The 20,013-nt window shown below is 38.4% G+C and overlaps 1 protein-coding gene across 1 annotated transcript in view; it reads left to right on the top strand.

Annotated features, from left to right (window-relative positions):
* Positions 1-3,466: 3,466 nt before the first annotated feature.
* The window catches only part of CFAP100 (cilia and flagella associated protein 100), a 214,772-nt gene continuing 198,225 nt past the window's right edge, over positions 3,467-20,013 (top strand). The window contains exon 1 of the mRNA XM_073644963.1: positions 3,467-3,500. Coding sequence (XP_073501064.1) covers positions 3,482-3,500 — 19 coding nt within the window. The 5' untranslated portion in view covers positions 3,467-3,481. The remainder of the gene's footprint in view (positions 3,501-20,013) is intronic.

Here is a 20,013-nt window from a genome sequence, read left to right on the forward strand (position 1 = left end):
TCCTTATAAACAGGGAGGAAATGGTTGAGGAGGTAAAAGTGGCTGGGACGCTAGGAGGCAGCGATCATGCTATTATAGAATTTTGGATAACTAGAGGAGAAAGACTTGTGAAGACTCAAATTTCAAGGTTAGATTTCAGAAAGGCTGATTTTAAGCGACTCAGAAAGAGAATAGGAGGGATCCAATGGCTGGATGTCCTTCAGGACAAAAATGTCCAGGAAGGATGGGAAATTTAAAAAAATGAGATTCTCAAAGCACAATCGTTAACAATCCAAAAAAGTAGGAAAAATGGGAAGCATTTAAGGAAACCAGGATGGATGAACACAGAACTCAAACACATGCTAAAAAGAAAGAAAGAAATGTTTATCAAATGAAAAGAGGGAGGCATATCTAAAGAAGATTATAATGCAGTCTGCAGAACCTGTAGGGCACGTATTAGGTTAGCTAAAGCTGACAATGAATTAAGGCTTGCAAGAGATGTCAAAAGCAATAAAAAAAAGGATTTTGGGGGTATGTCAAAAGTAAAAGAGAAGTCAAAGATGCTATAGGATTTTTACAGGATGAAAATGGTGAAATGGTAAGAAAGGATGTTGAGAAGGCCGAACTTTTTAATTCCTATTTTGCATCTGTTTTCTCTCAGAAAGAAAATGTAACATCAACTGATCTTCACTGTCCTATTAAAGGAATAGAAGAATCCAGGTTATCTGTAAACAGAAAGATTGTGAGGGAATATTTAGCTAACATAAATGAGTTAAAGTCTCCAGGTCCAGATGAATTACACCCCAGAGTACTGAAGGAGATCGTAGAAGAAATTTTAGAACCACTCTCCATAATCTTTGAAAATTCTTGGAGAACAGGAGAAGTCCCAGAAGACTGGAGAAGAGCAAATGTTGTTCCTATCTTCAAAAAGGGGAAGAAGGTGGACCCAGGGAACTATAGGCCGGTGAGTCTGACTTCTATACCAGGAAAGGTCTTTGAACAAATTATTAAACAACATGTATGTAAGTACCTGGATAAGAATGAAGTGATTAACCAGAGTCAGCATGGGTTTGTAACTAACAAGTCATGTCAGACTAACTTAATTTCCTTCTATGACAGAATCACTGACTGGGTGGATCAGGGAAATGCTGTAGATATAGTATATCTTGACTTCAGCAAAGCATTTGACAAAGTATCTCACACCATCCTTATTGAAAAAGGACCAAGTATGGAATGGACAAGGCAACTGTTAGGTGGATTCATAACTGGCTTAGTGATGAGACTCAAAGAGTGGTCGTAAATGGCTTCACATCCAGTTGGATGAATGTCTCAAGTGGGGTACCACAGGGCCCTGTCCCGGGACCTGTATTGTTCAACATCTTTATCAATGATTTAGATGAAGGAATTGAGGGTAAACTGATTAAATTTGCTGATGACACAAAGCTAGGAGGGATAGCTAACACTAGAGAAGAGAGAGAGGATTCAAAAAGACCTAAATAAACTGGAGCAGTGGGCAGCAACCAACAGAATGGTTTTTATCAGGGAAAAATGCAAAGTACTACATCTGGGCAATAAAAATGAAAAAAGCATATACAGAATGGGAGGAATAGAGCTAAGCAACAGTACATGTGAAAAAGACTTAGGTATACTAATAGATCATAGACTGAACATGAGTCAACAGTGTCATGCAGCAGCAAAAAAGGCAAATACAATTCTGGGATGTATTAACAGAAGCATACAGTCCAGATCACGTGAAGTCATTATCGCACTTTACTCCTCTTTGGTCAGACCTCATCTGGAATACTGTGTACAGTTTTGGGCACCACATTTTAAAAAAGACCTTGACAAACTGGAGCAAGTTCAAAGAAGAGTGACCAGAATGGTGACTGGTCTGCAAACCATGTCCTATGAGGAACGGTTACAGGATTTGGGAATGTTTAGCTTGCAAAAAAGAAGACTGAGAGGAGACTTAATAGCTGTCTACAAATATGTCAAGGGCTGTCACATTGTAGAAGGATCATCTTTATTCTCATTTGCACAAGGAAAGACTAGAAGCAATGGGATGAAACTAAATGGGAGGAGACACAGATTAGATATTAGAAAAAACTTTTTGACAGTTAGGGTGATCAATGAGTGGAACAGGCGGCCACGAGAGGTGGTGAGTTCCCCTTCAATGGACGTCTTCAAACAGAGGCTGGACAGACATCTGTCTGAGATGATCTAGTGAATCCTGCTTTGAGCAGGGGGTTGGACCAGATGACCCAGGAGGTCCCTTCCAACTCTACTATTCTATGATTCTATGATTCTAAATGCATTTATTACTGTTTACAGTACATGTACTCCAGTCACAGCTAGAGCTGCATTCAAAATATTACTCGCTGCCCAGTAAACAGACTATCCATAGGTTAGACATGTCTGCTTGGATGAAACTTTGTAACGGCCTGAGTTCCCATACCATTATGCCTTGCTCTCTTTAAACAGGAAATCAGCAGAATTTGCATTGCAGCTTTGGATGTGAATAGAGATTAGGGCTCATGTAGAGTAGATAAATGTTATACAGGTTATTTATTTATGAACTGTATGAAAAGAGAACACATGATGGAACTTGTAGCTCTACAGCATCAGTAAAGTAACAATATACTTTGCAAGAAACAGGTGCAGAGGGTCCGGTGTATGGCGGCTTATGTTAGCCCATGAATGACAGAAGTTTATTTGTTAATCTCATGGCACAGAGGGTGCTGACAGACAAATGTAGGCCCCGGGGAGGTTGCTAGGAGAAGAATTTTATCCATGAGGTCATTTCACCCTACAACAACATCGCATTACATAGGCAGCGGTGTGCATAGAGAAGACTGTAAGACGGTAAGAATGCGCCCCATCCCCCACCTCCAGAATGCGACACCCTTGTTCTTTCCATAATGAGTTGTCACAGGACTCAATCATGCAGGACATAATCTGTAAAACGTTGCATTTATAGCATTAATCCCAATGGGGAAAATACCCATGTGATCTAGCAAACACTGTATACCAGGTGTAGTTTATATACCATAGTGGGAACCAATGCACCAGCTGTGGGGCCCATGGTGGTCCCTGTTTACTCTAGAGAGGGGCGTGACACAAAGAGTGTCTAACCCTGGAGGAGCAACCATGTCATTGCTTATATAGATGATGCATTAAGTGCCTGTGTAATACTTCATTTCTCCAGTGGAGGCACTGCAGTGAAATTTATCACTTAGAACTGAGATCCCTACTGTTATTTACTAAGGAAAAGAAGTTTCTCATGGTGGACAATTCCTTCAAACTCAAGTTTTCTGTTTAAAAGGGACAGATAACTGTTTTTCATTGCTGTTAATTTAACAATGTGATTCATTTAAAAAAAAAAAACTTCTCAAAAATAAGGAAAAGAAAGTTCATCACCTTTCGGTACTAAACATGTTGTTTTTCTTGTGCAGTCAGATTTACATTCTGGCAGTCGGGGGCTGTCACAGCGGGGGCATCCTGGATGTGGGCGGAATACAAAGGTATAAAGTGACAACCTTTAAATATTCATGAGATGGAGAGTGCAGATAATCCCTCATACCACTCTGTATTCACATCTCCTCAGTATGAGCAGTAAACTTCTCTGTGCGAGGTACTCTGTAACTTTTTCCATGCCTACTGATGCCAATTTGTATTTTTTTTTTTTTACAAACATGTTTTGGTATTAGACAGGGAGACATTGTATACAGACAACATGGAGCAAATCGTCATCATAACAGAAGCTGAAAACACAGAAAATCACCAATCTTATTTCATTACTATCCCATCTATAATAAAGTAAAACTCATACTATCATACTCTCCCTATAGACAAGAATAAAACTGCTATAATACTGCTCCTATGTACAAGAATATAACTACTATAATACTGCCCCCTATGTACAAGAATATAACTACTATAATACTGCTCCTATGTACAAGAATATAACTACTATAATACTGCCCCCTATGTACAAGAATATAACTACTATAATACTGCCCCCTATGTACAAGAATATAACTACTATAATACTGCCCCTATGTACAAGAATATAACAACTATAAAACTGCCCCCTATGTACAAGAATATAACTGCTATAATACTACCCCCTATGTACAAGAATATAACTACTATAATACTGCCCATATGTACAAGAATATAACTGCTATAATACTACCCCCTATGTACAAGAATATAACTACTATAATACTGCTCCCTATGTACAATAATATAACTACTATAATACTGCTCCTATATACAAGAATATAACTACTATAATACTGCTCCTATGTACAAGAATATAACTACTATAATACTGCCCCTATGTATAAGAATATAACCACTATAATACTGCCCCCTATGTGCAAGAATATAACTACTATAATGCTGCCCCCTATGTACAAGAATATAACTACTATAATACTGCTCCTATGTACAAGAATATAACTACTATAATACTGCTCCTATATACAAAAATATAACTACTATAATACTGCTCCCTATGTACAAGAATATAACTACTATAATACTGCTCCTATATACAAGAATATAACTACTATAATACTGCCCCATGTACAAGAATATAACTACTATAATACTGCTTCCTGTGTACAAGAATATAACTACTATAATACTGCCCCATGTACAAGAATATAGCTACTATAATACTGCTCCTATATACAAGAATATAACTACTATAATACTGCTTCCTATGTACAAGAATATAACTACAATAATACTGCTCATATGTACAAGAATATAACCACTATAATACTGCTCCTATGTACAAGAATATAACTACTATAATACTGCCCCTATGTACAAGAAGATAACTACTATAATACTGCCCTTATGTACAAGAATATATCTACTATAATACTGCCCCCTATGTGCAAGAATATAACTGCTATAATACTGCCCCCTATGCACAAGAATATAACTACTTTAATACTGCCCCTATGTACAAGAATATAACTACTATAATACTACTTCCTATGTACAAGAATATACAGTTATATGAAAAAGTTTGGGCACCCCTATTAATCTTTAGCTTAATGTTTTATAAAAATTGGTGTTTTTGCAACAGCTATTTCAGTTTGATATATGTAATAACTTTTGGACACAGTAATGTTTCTGCCTTGAAATGAGGTTTATTGTACTAACAGAAAATGTGCAATCTGCATTCAAACAAAATTTGACAGGTGCATAAGTATGGGCACCTCACCAGAAAAGTGACATTAATATTTAGTAGATCCTCCTTTTGCAAAAATAACAGCCTCTAGTCACTTCCTGTAGCTTTTAATGAGTTCCTGGATCCTGGATGAAGGTATTTTTGACCATTCCTCTTTACAAAACAATTCCAGTTCAGTTAAGTTTGATGGTCGCCGAGCATGGACAGCCCTCTTCAAATGATCCCACAGATGTTCAATGATATTCATGTCTGGGGACTGGGATGGCCATTCCAGAACATTGTAATTGTTCCTCTGCATGAATGCCTGAGTAGATTTTGAGCGGTGTTTTGGATCATTGTCTTGCTGAAAGATCCATCCACTGCATAACTTCAACTTTATCACTGATTCTTGAACATTATTGTCAAGAATCTGCTGATACTGAGTGGAATCCATGCGTCCCTCAACTTTAACAAGATTCCCGGTGCCGGTATGGGCCACACAGCCCCAAAGCATGATGGAACCTCCACCAAATTTTACTGTGGGTAGCAAGTGTTTTTCTTGGAATGCTGTATTTTTTTGCCACCATGCATAACGCCTTTTTGTATGACCAAACAACTCAATCTTGGTTTCATCAGTCCACAGGACCTTCTTCCAAAAAGAAATTGGCTTCTCCAAATGTGCTTTTGCATACCTCAGCCGACTCTGTTTGTGGCGTGCTTGCAGAAATGGCTTCTTTCGCATCACTCTCCCATACAGCTTCTCCTTGTGCAAAGTGCGTTGTATAGTTGACCGATGCACAGTGACACCATCTGCAGCAAGTTGATGCTGCAGCTCTCTGGAGGTGGTCTGAGGATTGTCCTTGACTGATCTCACCATTCTTCTTCTCTGCCTTTCTGATGTTTTTCTTGGCCTGCCACTTCTTGCCTTAACAAGAACTGTCCCTGTGTTCTTCCATTTCCTTACTATGTTCCTCACAGTGGAAACTGACAGGTTAAATCTCTGAGACAGCTTTTTGTATCCTTCCCCTGAGCAACTATGTTGAATAATCTTTGTTTCAGATCATTTGACAGTTGTTTTGAGGAGCCCATGATGCCACTCTTCAGAGGATATTCAAACAGGAGAACAACTTGCAAGTGGCCACTTTCAGTAGCTTTTCTCATGATTGCATACACCTGGCTATGAAGTTCAAAGCTCAATGAGGTTACAAAACCAAAAAAAGTGCTTTAGTAAGTCAGTAAAAACTAGGTAGGAGTATTTAAAAGAAGAAAATGATAAGGGTGCCCATACTTATGCACCTGTCAAATTTTGCTTGAATGCAGATTGCACATTTTCTGTTAGTATAATAAACCTCATTTCAAGGCAGAAACAATACTGTGTCCAACAGTTATTACATACATCAAACTGAAATAGCTGTTGCAAAATCACCAATTTTTATAAAATATTAAGCTTAAGATTAATAGGGGTGCCCAAACTTTTTCATATAACTGTAAGTACTTTAATACTGCCCCTATGTACAAGAATATAACTACTGTAATACTGCCCCCTATGTACAAGAATATAACTACTATAATACTGCCCCCTATGTGCAAGAATATAACTACTATAATACTGCCCCCTATGTACAGGAATATAACTACTATAATATTGTTCCTATGTACAAGAATATAACTACTATAATACTGCCCCTATGTACAAGAATATAACTACTATAATACTGCCCCATGTACAAGAATATAACTACTATAATACTACTTCCTATGTACAAGAATATAACTACAATAATACTGCTCCTATGTACAAGAATATAACCACTATAATACTGCTCCTATGTACAAGAATATAACTACTATAATACTGCTCCTATGTACAAGAATATAACTACTATAATACTGCTTCCTATGTACAAGAATATAACTACTTTAATACTGCCCCTATGTACAAGAATATAACTACTATAATACTGCTTCCTATGTGCAAGAATATAACTACTATAATACTGCCCCCTATGTACAAGAATATAACTACTTTAATACTGCCCCTATGTACAAGAATATAACTACTATACTACTGCTTCCTATGTACAAGAATATAACTACTATACTCCCCATGTCCAACAATATAACTATTGTAATACTGCTCCTATGTATAAGAATATAACTATGATAATACTGCCCCCTACGTACAAGAATATAACTACTATAATACTGCTCCTATGTACAAGAATATAACTACTATAATACTGCTCCTATGTACAAGAATATAACTACTATAATACTGCTCCTATGTACAAGAATATAACTACTACAATACTTCCCCCTATGCACAAAAATGTAACTACTATTATACTACTCCTATATACAAGAATATAACTACTATAATACTGCCCCCTATGTACAAGAATATAACTACTATAATACTGCCCCTATGTACCAGAATATAACTACTATAATACTGCTCCTATGTACAAGAATATAACTACTACAATACTTCCCCCTATGCACAAAAATGTAACTACTATTATACTGCTCCTATATACAAGAATATAACTACTATAATACTGCCCCCTATGTACAAGAATTTAACTACTATAATACTGCCCCCTATGTACAAGAATATAACTACTATAATATTGTTCCTATGTACAAGAATATAACTACTATAATACTGCCCCTATGTACAACAATATAACTACTATAATACTGCCTCCTATGTACAAGAATATAACTACTATAATACTGCTCCTATGTACAAGAATATAACTACTATAATACTGCTCCTATGTACAAGAATATATCTACTATAATACTGCCCCCTATGTACAAGAATATAACTACTATAATACTGCCCCCTATGTACAAGAATATAACTACTATAATACTGCCCCTATGTACAAGAATATAACTACTATAATACTGCCCCCTATGTACAAGAATATAACTACTATAATACTGCCCCTATGTACAAGAATATAACTACTATAAAACTGCCTCCTATGTACAAGAATATAACTACTATAATACTGCTCCTATGTACAAGAATATAACTACTATAATACTGCGCCTATGTACAAGAATATAACTACTATAATACTGCTCCTATGTACAGGAATATAACTACTATAATACTGCTCCTATGTACAGGAATATAACTACTATAATACTGCTCCTATGTACAGGAATATAACTACTATAATACTGCTCCTATGTACAGGAATATAACTACTATAATACTGCTCCTATGTACCGGAATACAACTACTATAATACTGCTCCTATGTACAGGAATATAACTACTATAATACTGCCCCCTATGTACAAGAATATAACTACTATAATACTGCTCCTATGTACAAGAATATAACTACTATAATACTGCGCCTATGTACAAGAATATAACTACTATAATACTGCTCCTATGTACAGGAATATAACTACTATAATACTGCTCCTATGTACAGGAATATAACTACTATAATACTGCTCCTATGTACAGGAATATAACTACTATAATACTGCTCCTATGTACAGGAATATAACTACTATAATACTGCTCCTATGTACCGGAATATAACTACTATAATACTGCTCCTATGTACAGGAATATAACTACTATAATACTGCCCCCTATGTACAAGAATATAACTACTATAATACTGCCCCTATGTACAAGAATATAACTACTATAGTACTGCTCCTATGTACAGGAATATAACTACTATAATGTAGCCTCCTATGGACCAGAAGCTGCATATTATAATAGAAGTTCATTGTGCTTGGTTTTGCATGATTTCTGGAGCAGATGAATGAGCTTCTAGAAGATTTGTATTCTGCATCAGTAAACTTTCACTGAATAAATGTCCTGTACAAGGTAATGTGGAATGTCAGATATGTCTACAAAATAAGGTCTCATATGTCCCTTGCAAACCTTCCTCCTGCCCACATTCTGGCTTGAGGGCTGCCAAGTATGTTGAGGTAGAGGCTGCCCACCGGCCGCTGTGGTTCGTAGGATTTTGTGCACTCACATTGTGGCTGATGGTTATTTCAATATCTGCACTACACGTACATGGGACTGCTGTGCTGGATCTGCAAGGCGCCTTTAAATATCTTTTATGTATGTTTCTGACTATTAAGGAGAAGACAGAAATAGTCATCAGTGCACAAAATACACTCAGGCTTTATTCCAAACTTATCTCACTCTCACCCCAGGGATATTAGTGGTATCGTTCCCTTCTCCAAAACTGAACGAGATTTGTTTTCTTTTCATTTTTTTCTCTAATATGATCTTGTCATTCCTCCAGAAATGCAATAAATATCTGCTTATAATCCATGATTTTTAGGAATAGACGAGTGGTTAGAGATGTATTTTACTAATGCAAAGCTCCAGATGCCCTCCATTCTCATAGTATTAAATGGTAAAATTATTTTTTGCCTGTAGCCACCACTAGGGGGAGCTTGGGAGTTTTATGTATATTGTGTTATAATGAAGTTGAATGTCTTCAGGAAGCTCCTGAGCTCCCTCTAGTGGTGGCTGCAGGGAGCCAGAATTGTTTTATTTACATTGTTTTTGCAGGGAATTTGAATCTTTTTTGATCAGAAAAATACCATTATAAAAGTATATTAAGAAATGAATGGGCACATAATATTGTACTTAAAAAATGACCTGATATTAACCCCTTGGTGACCAATAGACTTTTTTTAATGACCTGCGATATAAAAGACTAACGTTCCCTGACAGATGACTATCCTATAACTGTCACCTGTACATTATAGCTGACAACTTGCTGCATTAGTCACGATCAGTGTTGACACCGACCATGGACATTTAACCCCTTAGGTTCTGCTGTCAATATTGACTACAGAATCTAAATCGTTATCAAAGTGTGGGGGCTCCCTCTATAACCTCATCGGCACCCTGAGATCTTGATTGTGTGGTCCTGATGTTTGCCATGGCAGGTAACGGCCTTACAGTTTACTGGCTATAGCGGCCTGTTCAGAAGTTATCAAAATTTAGGTGGTAAAAATAAACTTTTTCATTCTTGTCATGCCACTTTCTATTATTTCCTGAAAAGAACCAGAAGGGTTAATGAAGTACCTGAAAGCAATTTTAAATACATTGAGGGGTGCAGTTTTTAAAATGGTATCAATTTTAGGTAGTTTCCAACATATGGGACGCCCAACGTCACTTCAAAACTGAACAGGTATCTATAAAAATAAGTTTTGTAAATTAGTACGTCATGGCGATCGCGCGCGCACACAGGCTGTGCAGGCGCGATCGCCGCCGGGTGTCAGCTGATTGTCACAGCTGACACCCAGTACTATGTGCAGGGAGCGGTCCCGGCACATTAACCCCCGCAATGCTGTGATTGAAGTCGATCGCAGCATTGCGGTGGCTAAGGGGAGGTGATCGGTATACTCACCTCCTCTTCCGGCCTCCAGCGCTGTCCGCCGCTGCTTCCCGGATGTTGCCATGACGACCTGATGTCGTCATGACAACATCCGGGTCACCAGACAGCAGGAAGATTTTTTGGTCATGCGGAGTACATGACCAAACTATTTTCTCACTGTGCAGCGCTGACAGCCTGCATGGCACAGGGATGGTGCTCCATCCCTATGCTATGCAGGCGATCAGAATAAAAAAAGTGGGACAAAGTATACAAATAAAAAAACTGTCAGAAACTGAAAAAAAAATTTGTAAAAATATTTAAAAAAAAATAATAGTAATCCACCAAAAATAAAAATATAATGTACCCATCAATAAATATTATTATGGAAAAACAAACAAACAATAAAAGTACACATATTTGGTATCGCCGCGTCCGGAACGACCTGACCTATAAAATTGTCCCACTAGTTAACCCCTTCAGTGAACACGGTAAAAAATAAAAATAAAAAATGAAGCAAAAAACAATGCTTTATCATCATACCGCCAAACAAAAAATGGAATTACACGCGATCAAAAAGACGAATATAAATAAAAATGGTACCGCTGAAAACATCATCTCGTCCCGCAAAAAATAGACCACCATACAGCTCCATCAGCTGAAAAATAAAAAAGTTATAGCTCTCAGAATAAAGCGATGCAAAAAAATATTTTTTTCTATAAAATAAGCTTTTATTGTGTAAAAGCGCCAAAACATAGAAAAACGATATAAATGTGGTACCGCTGTAAATGTACTGACCCGAAGAATAAAGCTACCTTATCAATTTTACCACACGCGGAGCAGAATAAAAATTAAAAAAAAAAAACAATTCCTGAATTGTTGGTTCTTGTTTATTCTGTCTCCCAAAAACCGGAATAGAAAGCGATCAAACAATGTCACATGCCTGAAAATGGCACCAATAAAAACGTCAACTCATCCCGCAAAAAACAAGCCATCACATGACTCTGTCGGCCAAAATATGGAAAAATTATAGCTCTCAAAATATGGCGATGCAAAAACTAGATTTTACAAAATATGTGTCTTTTAGTGTGTGACAGCTGTCAATCATAAAAACCCGATATCATTCTGGTATCTCTGTAATCGCACCGACCCGAAGAATAAAGTCGTCTAATCACTTATACCGCACTAGGAACGGCATAAAAAATAAACTCTAGGGCTGGGGTTAGGGTTAGGTTTTTTTTTTTCAAAAGTAAAAAAAAAAAAGATGATGATATGGCAACTAGTGTTGAGCGCAAGTGCTCGCTACTTGAGTTTGCATCGGGTGCTCGGGTATGCATTGAGTATCGTGGGTGCTCGAGTGACATGCTTCGCGGCCAAAAAAACCTCGCGGGGATTGCCTGCCATGCACGAGCGATCCCCGCATGTTTTTTTTGGGGTGTCTAATAACCGTGAAACATGCGAGCGGGGACTCGAGTATGTCACTCAAGCACGCCCGATACTTGGTGCATACCTGAGTACCCGATGCAAACTCAAGTAGCGAGCACTTGCGCTCAAGACTAATGACAACTTATTCAATATGATGACCTAATGTTATCAAATTCTGTGTCGTACCCCTGGGTTCAAAATGTTCACTATACCCCTTGATAAAATCCTAGAGGGGTGTAGTTTCCAAAATGGGATCACTTGTGGGGGGTTTCCACTATTTAGGCACATCAGGGGCTCTCCAAACGCGACATGGCGTTCGCTCTCGATTCCAGACGATTTTGCGTTCAAAAAGTCACACAGTGCTCCTTCCCTTCTGAACTCTGCCGTGCGCCCAAACACTGTATTTTCCCCACATATGGGGTATTGGCGTACTCAGGAGAAATTGCACAAAAGTTTTTGGGGTCCATTTTCTCCTCTTACCCTTGTGAAAATAAAAAAATTGGGGCTAAAACATCATTTTTGTGGAAAAAGTTTGATTTTTTTATTTTCACGGCTCCATGTTATAAACTTCTGTAAAGGACTTGGGGGTTCAAGGTGCTCACCACACATCTAGATAAGTTTCCTGAGGGGTCTAGTTTAAAAAATGGTGTCACTTGTGGGGGGTTTCCACTGTTTAGGCACATCAGGGGCACATCCGCTAATTATTCAAGCAAAGTTTACAATCAAAAAGTCAAATGGCGCTCCTTCCCTTCTGAACCCTGCCGTGCGCCCAAACAGTGGTTTTCCCACACATATGGGGTATCTGCTTACTCAGGAGAAATTGCACAACAAACTGAATGGTGCAATTTCTCCTGTTACCCTTATGAAAATGCAAAAGTGGGGGCTGAAAAACATTTTTGTGGGAAAAATGTGAAAATTTTATTTTTACGGCTCAATGTTATAAACTTCTGTGAAGCACCTGGGGGTTCAAGGTGCTCACCACACATCTAGGTAAGTTCCCTGAGGGGTCTAGTTTCCAAAATGGTGTCACTTATGGGGGGTTTCCACTGTTTAGGCACATCAGGGGCTCCCCAAATGCACCATGGTGTCCGCTAATTATTCAAGCAAATTTTACAATCAAAAAGACAAATGGCGCTCCTTCCCTTCTGAACCCTGCCGTGCACCCAAACAGTGGTTTTTCCCCACATATATGGTATCTGTGTACCCAGGGGAAATTGCACAACAAATTTTGGGGTCCATTTTTTCCTGTTACCCCTGCGAAAATAAAAAAACTTGGGTCTAAAGTAACATTTTTGTGAAAAAAGTTAAATGTTAATTTTTTTCTTCCACATTCCAAAAATTCCTGTAAAGCACCTGAAGAGTTAATAAAGTTCTTGAATGTGGTTTTGAGCACCTTGAGGGGTGCAGTTTTTAGAATGGTGTCACTTTTGGGTATTTTCTGTCATAAAGACCCCTCAAACTGACTTCAAATATGATGTGGTCCCTAAAAAAATGGTTTTGTAAATTTTGTTGGAAAAATGAGAAATCGCTGGTCAACTTTTAACCCTTATAGCTCCCTAATAAAAAAAAAAATTGGGTTCCGAAATTGTGCTGATGTAAAGTAGGCATGTGGGAAATGTTATTTATTAACTATTTTGTGTGACATATCTCTCTGATTTAAGGGGATAAAAATTCAAATTTTGAAAATTGCAAAATTTTCACATTTTTTGCCAAATTTCCGTTTTTTTTTCACAAATAAACGCAAGTGATATCGAAGAAATTTTACCACAATCATGAAGTACAATATGTCACGAAAAAACAATCTCAGAATCAGGGGGATCCGTTGAAGTGTTCCAGAGTAATTACCTCATAAAGTGACAGTGGTCAGAATTGTAAAAATTGGCCTGGTCATTAACGTGCAAACCACCTTGGGTTGTAAAGGGGTTAAAGGGATAGTCATTCAAAATGTTAAAATTGCAATTTTTAAAACATTTTTGTCAAATTTCTGATATTTTTATAAATAAACGCGAAACATATCAACGTAAATTTACAATTATTATAAAGTGTCATGTGTCAAAATCAATGGGATATGTTGAAGAATTCCAGAGTTATTACTACATAAAATGACACTGGTCAGATTTAAAAAAAAAAAAATAAAAAAATTTGGTCTGGTCACTAAGGGGTTAAAAGGAAGAAATTCCCTTTAAATTGACTCTTGAAGTGTAATAACATCTCCAGAGGATGTCAAGTGCAGACGCTCCAAGGTGCGGCATTTGTGTATTTTCCAGTACTTGTCTATGATCTCTGAAAAAGCCAAGGTCTCAGTCGGTCGATCATGTGAGTCGTTGAGGTCACTGGAGTATATTAATAGAAGCATAATACGGAAATCAGTAACTCAATCGCATGATAGAATAACCTTCCATACACCACCCTGTACTCTGACACCATCCTAGCCATAACAGCGGAGCTATAAACATCTCTCCCTTATATCATTACAGCCCAGAATATCCCTTCTGTTTCCCCTCCTGCTGAGCTCCTAATATAGGAATCCCTAGAGCGTAACATTAATGCTGTGTCCAGATGAGTGATTGTGCCGCTGCTGCTTTTCTGGACTCCTGAAAGGCAAAAAGTGGATGTAATAAAGCAAAGATAAGCAGATCTGCCATGTGGGACATTGGGAAAGCTGAGTGATGACCTTCAGGATGACAGCTTGTCACCTAACTTTGCCAATAATTAGTATCCTTCCTTATCCATGACTCATTATCTTTTTTTTATAATGAGGCTAAAAAGAAAATATAAAAAAAGTGAAAAACTTTTTTTTCACAATTTTATCCTTTTTCTGATTTTTCTTAAGTTTTTTTTTTTATTCTGAATATTTTTTTTAGTATAAAGTCAATGAAATCTGTTACAAGATCTGAATGTTTTACAAGCAATTTCTGATACACACTTGCTGCGGATTTCACCCTTCGCAATGAGCGTCTGGCTCCTGCCACTCTTTGCTTATAGGGTATATGGATGGGAGAATGGTTTTGAACACCTCACTTTATAGCTCTGTTGGGCAGAGTGAATGTATAACTAGAAGGTGAGGTTTAAGGCTGTGTGCCCACGTAGCATTTTTCAAGCGTATATGCTGCGGAATTTCCGCAGCGTAAACGCTTGAAAAACGCATGTATATCCGCACCCCATGTTCCCCAATGGGATTCCGCAATGTCAATGCCCATGCTGCGGATTTTTCCGCAGCGTTTATGCCGCGTTCAAAAATCCGCAGCATGTCATTTAATTTTGCGTTTCCGCAAGCGGAATTGCCTTTGTCCAATGCATAAAAAACGCAAGGCAATTCCGCATGTGGAAAACGCGTGATAAACGCGCGAAAAATGCGCGATAAACGCGTGCGGAATTCCGCATGCGTTTTTCCGGGAGAGTACTTGCATTTATGCAGCAGAAATTTTCTGCTTCATAAATGCAACGTGGGCACATAGCCTAAAGACGATTCTTGTGTACAGTTGGGGACTAGATAGGCACGAATACACAATAACAGGGTGGAGGATACAGTGGGTATGGAAAGTATTCAGACCCCTTTACATTTTTCACTCTTTGTTTCATTGCAGTCATTTGGTAAATTCTAAAAAGTTCATTTTTTTCTCATTTAAAGTACACTCTGCACCCCATCTTGACTGAAAAAAACAGAAATGTAGAAATTTTTGCACATTTATTAAAAAAGAAAAACTGAAATATCCCATGGTCATAAGTATTCAGACCCTTTGCTCAGTATTGAGTAGAAGCCCCCTTTTGAGCTAGTACAGCCATGAGTCTTCTTGGGAATGATGCAACAAGTTTTTCACGCCTGGATTTGGGGATCCTCTGCCATTCTTCCTTGCAGATCCTCTCCAGTTCCATCAGGTTGGATGGTGAACGTTGGTGGACAGTCATTTTCAGGTCTCTCCAGAGATGCTCAATTGGGTTTAGGTCAGGGCTCTGGCTGGGCCAGTCAAGAATGGTCACAGAGTTGTTCTGAAGCCACTCCTTTGTTATTTTAGCTGTGTTCTTAGGGTCATTGTCTTGTTGGAAGGTGAACCTTCGGCCAAGTCTGAGGTCCAGAGCCCTCTGGAAGAGGTTTTCATCCAGGATATCTCTGTACTTAACCACATTCATGTTTCCTTCAATTGCAACCAGTTGTCCTGTCCCTGCAGCTGAAAAACACCCCCATAGCATGATGCTGCCACCACCATGTTTCACTATTGGGATTGTATTGGGCAGGTGATGAGCAGTGCCTGGTTTTCTCCACACATACCGCTTAGAATTATCACCAAAAAGTTCTATCTTCGTCTCACCAGACCAGAGAATCTTATTTCTCATAGTCTGGGAGTCCTTCATGTGTTTTTGAGCAAACTCTATGAGGGTTTTCATATGTCTTGCACTGAGGAGAGGCTTCCGTCGGGCCACTCTGCCATAAAGGCCCTACTGGTAGAAGGCTGCAGTGATAGTTGAATTTGTGGCACTTTCTCCCATCTCCCTACTGCATCTCTGGAGCTCAGCCACAGTGATCTTGGAGTTCTTCTTTACCTCTCTCACCAAGGCTCTTCTCCCATGATTGCTCAGTTTGGCTGAACGGCCAGGTCTAGGAAGACTTCTGGTGGTCCCAAACTTCTTCCATTTAAGGATTATGGAGGCCACTGTGCTTTTAGGAACCTTGAGTACTGCAGAAATTATTTTGTAACCTTGGCCAGATCTGTGCCTTGCCACAATTCTGTCTCTGAGCTCCTTGGGCAGTTCCTTTGAGCTCATGATTCTCATTTGGTCTGACATGCACTGTGAGCTGTGAGGTCTTATATAGACAGGTGTGCGCCTTTCCAAATCAAGTCCTATCAGTTTAATTAAACACAGCTGAACTCCAATGAAGGAGTAGAACCATCTCAAGGAGGATCACAAGGAAATGGACAGCATGTGACTTAAATATGAGTGTCTGAGCAAAGGGTCTGAATACTTATGACCATGTGATATTTCAGTTTTTCTTTTTTAATAAATTTGCAACAATTTCTACATTTCTGTTTTTTTCAGTCAAGATGGGGTGCAGAGTGGACTTTAATGAAAAAAAAAATGAACTTTTTAGAATTTACCAAATGGCTGCAATGAAACAAAGAGTGAAAAATGTAAAGGGGTCTGAATACTTTCCGTACCCACTGTACATATACCCGACCATGCTTTTTTTCTGCCTAGGTGAGGGAGTTCTCAGCCACCTCCTGCTCTGGGGATACTCTGCAAAGTTAGTGGACTCCTTATATAGTATCCCATAGCCACATTAACCATAGGTATTGCAAATGCCATAAAGTAAACTCTACCTGCTGCAAAGAAACGTAGTAGGGTTTTCTGGCTGCTCCCTATTACATGAGTTCCATTTAACACACTGTAATCAGATTCAATATATCTGATCATGTTCCTTCTCATGGATATAATCGTTTTACACAGGTATAATAGCTTTATGCGGTTCCCCTTTAACTCCCAAAAATAAAATGGAGCATGATGTTGATGGCATATACGATCCGCTGACGTGACGCTTCCCGGAATAGAAATGAGGTGAAACTCCAAAATATAAAGTGTTTATTACAGCCTCGGTCTCGCAGGGAGAAGATGGAGTCTCTTTGAGATGTTAGACGTCTCTCACACCGCGCACAAGAACGCTGCTTTCTGTCAAGCTGCCTGGGAATAGATGAATGGAAATAAAAACACAAGAGATTCTGCATTTCCAGGAACTTTCAGCAAACTCCACAGAACATTAATTAATCTCCCGCCAACAGGCCAAGCGCTCGTGTACGAAAACAGGGAATAATAATAACATGATAATAAATGGATGTCCTGTGTACAGTGGACAAACCTTTCTTAAAGGGCTTGTCCAAAACTATAAAATAGAGTTTAAAAGAAAGCGCCATCCTTCCCTATGGGCTGAGTCCGGTATTGCAGTTTTGGGTGCTGCTTCTGGTTATATTCCAGCATAATAGGGAGGCTGTTCCTTTATTTTTACTGCAGAATATAATTTTTTCCCATCTTTTGCTAAAATTAAAAGTAAACTTTTATGTAAAGACTTGACATGATGGGTCTTGGCTGTCAATCACGGTACACAGGGTTGGACTGGCCCACCAGAGAACTGGAGAATCCTCCGGTGGGCCCTGGCTTCTTCTTCAGGAGAGCTCATAGTGCAAACCTTGCAGCTGCTATGGGGCTCTTGAGTGGGGGAGAAAGGTGGGCTCTCAGAATCCAATCCTCTGGTGGGCCCAATGTTCTTCAGTCTGACACTGACGGTACATGTTCATCCCTAAGGGAATCCTGATTCTTTACCGGAGTCCCCATGTCAACACTTCCTGCCCCTGGACTTAACATTATCAAAGGGTTTCAAAATAAAATATGAAAAAATATTTCTCCAATAAAAATGCTTTTTTAAGTAAAAACCAAAGTAAACATAAAGTACGGATGTTTGGTATCACTGGTATGGAATGACTCAAGCTATAAAACTGTACCATAACCCATACAATGAACAAGGTAGGCCACGCGTCAACTTCTAATTTTTTCGATGTGTGACACATCTACCTGGCCATAATTGACGCCCCCGCTCTAGAGTTTTAGATCCCACCCATGTGTACTATTGCTCCAAGATCCAGCACCTCCCACTTGACTGGAAGAAGGTAATTAGCATATAAGACCAAAACACAATAAAGTGCTTTTTTTGCAGATATACCAGGGTGGTTTAGAATTACACTGGCTTGTAGGTAATCTCATAGACTGTAAGCTTGCGAGCAGGGCCCTCACTCCTTTCGATATGACTTATGTTTATTCTGTATTGTTTGTATAAGTCCCCCCTAAAATTAGTAAAGTGCTGCGGAATATGTTGGCGCTATAAAAATTAAAATTATTATTATTATTAATACATTTCTGAGAATGTAAATAATTAATAATTAGACTTAATGATGATTTCAGTATATATATGTATGATATATGAGATGCAGGAGGACGGTCACAATTGCATATACAGAGCTCTGCTGGTCGGTGGGTTATTGACCTGTATGTATCCCGCCGCCATGTGATCCTAAAGTATTTTGCTGATTTCTGGATAATGGAGATAATTATTTATATGACGGCTGCAGGTGTAAAACCAAAGACAAAGTGATCGCTGGATACAACGCACTAGCAGGGTCCGGCCATAGGAAAACATTGCTCGCAGCTTCGCTGTTATTCCTTCTTATTATTCTTTCTTACTGAACAGCTGGGTCACTTTACTTGTGATCTCTAGGTATTTGTTCGGGACTAGAATGGAAGTAGCCAAGAATTCCAGACTTTTCTTAAAGGGATAGATTCACATTATATTAAAGGTATAGGAAACCTTGCAAGTATCGTCTTTTATTGGCCCCAATGCAACTAAAATAAAAAAAAAATAAATGAAGAAACTATGTAAATAGTCATGCTAAAAAAATCTCCATCTAGTTTGTGTATGCAGCTCTTATGCTGACCCCATGTGTCTCAATGGTAGTAGAAAATAAACCTTGTATGGTCTTCTCCTACAATAGTAATCTTCACTATGTGCTGTAGTTCCCAATCAATGTAAGTTAGCAAGACGTAGGGGGACAGATGAAATAGATCCTGACCATGGATGCACATAGTTTTTTTATAGGAGTTCTAGAAAGAAAATGATTTTCAATCAAGGCTATTTGTTAAATGACTTCACGTATTATTTTAGATATAATGCGAAAATATAACAAATTGGTTGAAACAAATACCTCCACCCTTTATTATGTAAATATTTTATTGTGACATGATCTCCTAAAGAAACGTTTGGATTCCTTGGCCATTTCCATTCTACATCTGAATAGTAATGGAAAAAGTTGCAAAATTAGACATATCTTTTAAGGCATCTGTAACCTGCTCTACAGAAGACATTTTGCATCCACTAAATTGTCCCAATGTGTCAAGTCCTCTCCACCCAGAAGCAGAAGAGGCCTCCTCCTCTGACCAACTTGTAGAATGAGGAGATAAGGATCCTGACATCTCTGAACATCTGGAAATGAGTAAAGGA

The sequence above is a fragment of the Phyllobates terribilis genome, unplaced genomic scaffold (genome assembly GCF_046119375.1).
Source record: "Phyllobates terribilis strain yellow unplaced genomic scaffold, ASM4611937v1 Scaffold_8__6_contigs__length_399053987, whole genome shotgun sequence".
In the NCBI taxonomy this organism is placed as follows: domain Eukaryota; kingdom Metazoa; phylum Chordata; class Amphibia; order Anura; family Dendrobatidae; genus Phyllobates; species Phyllobates terribilis.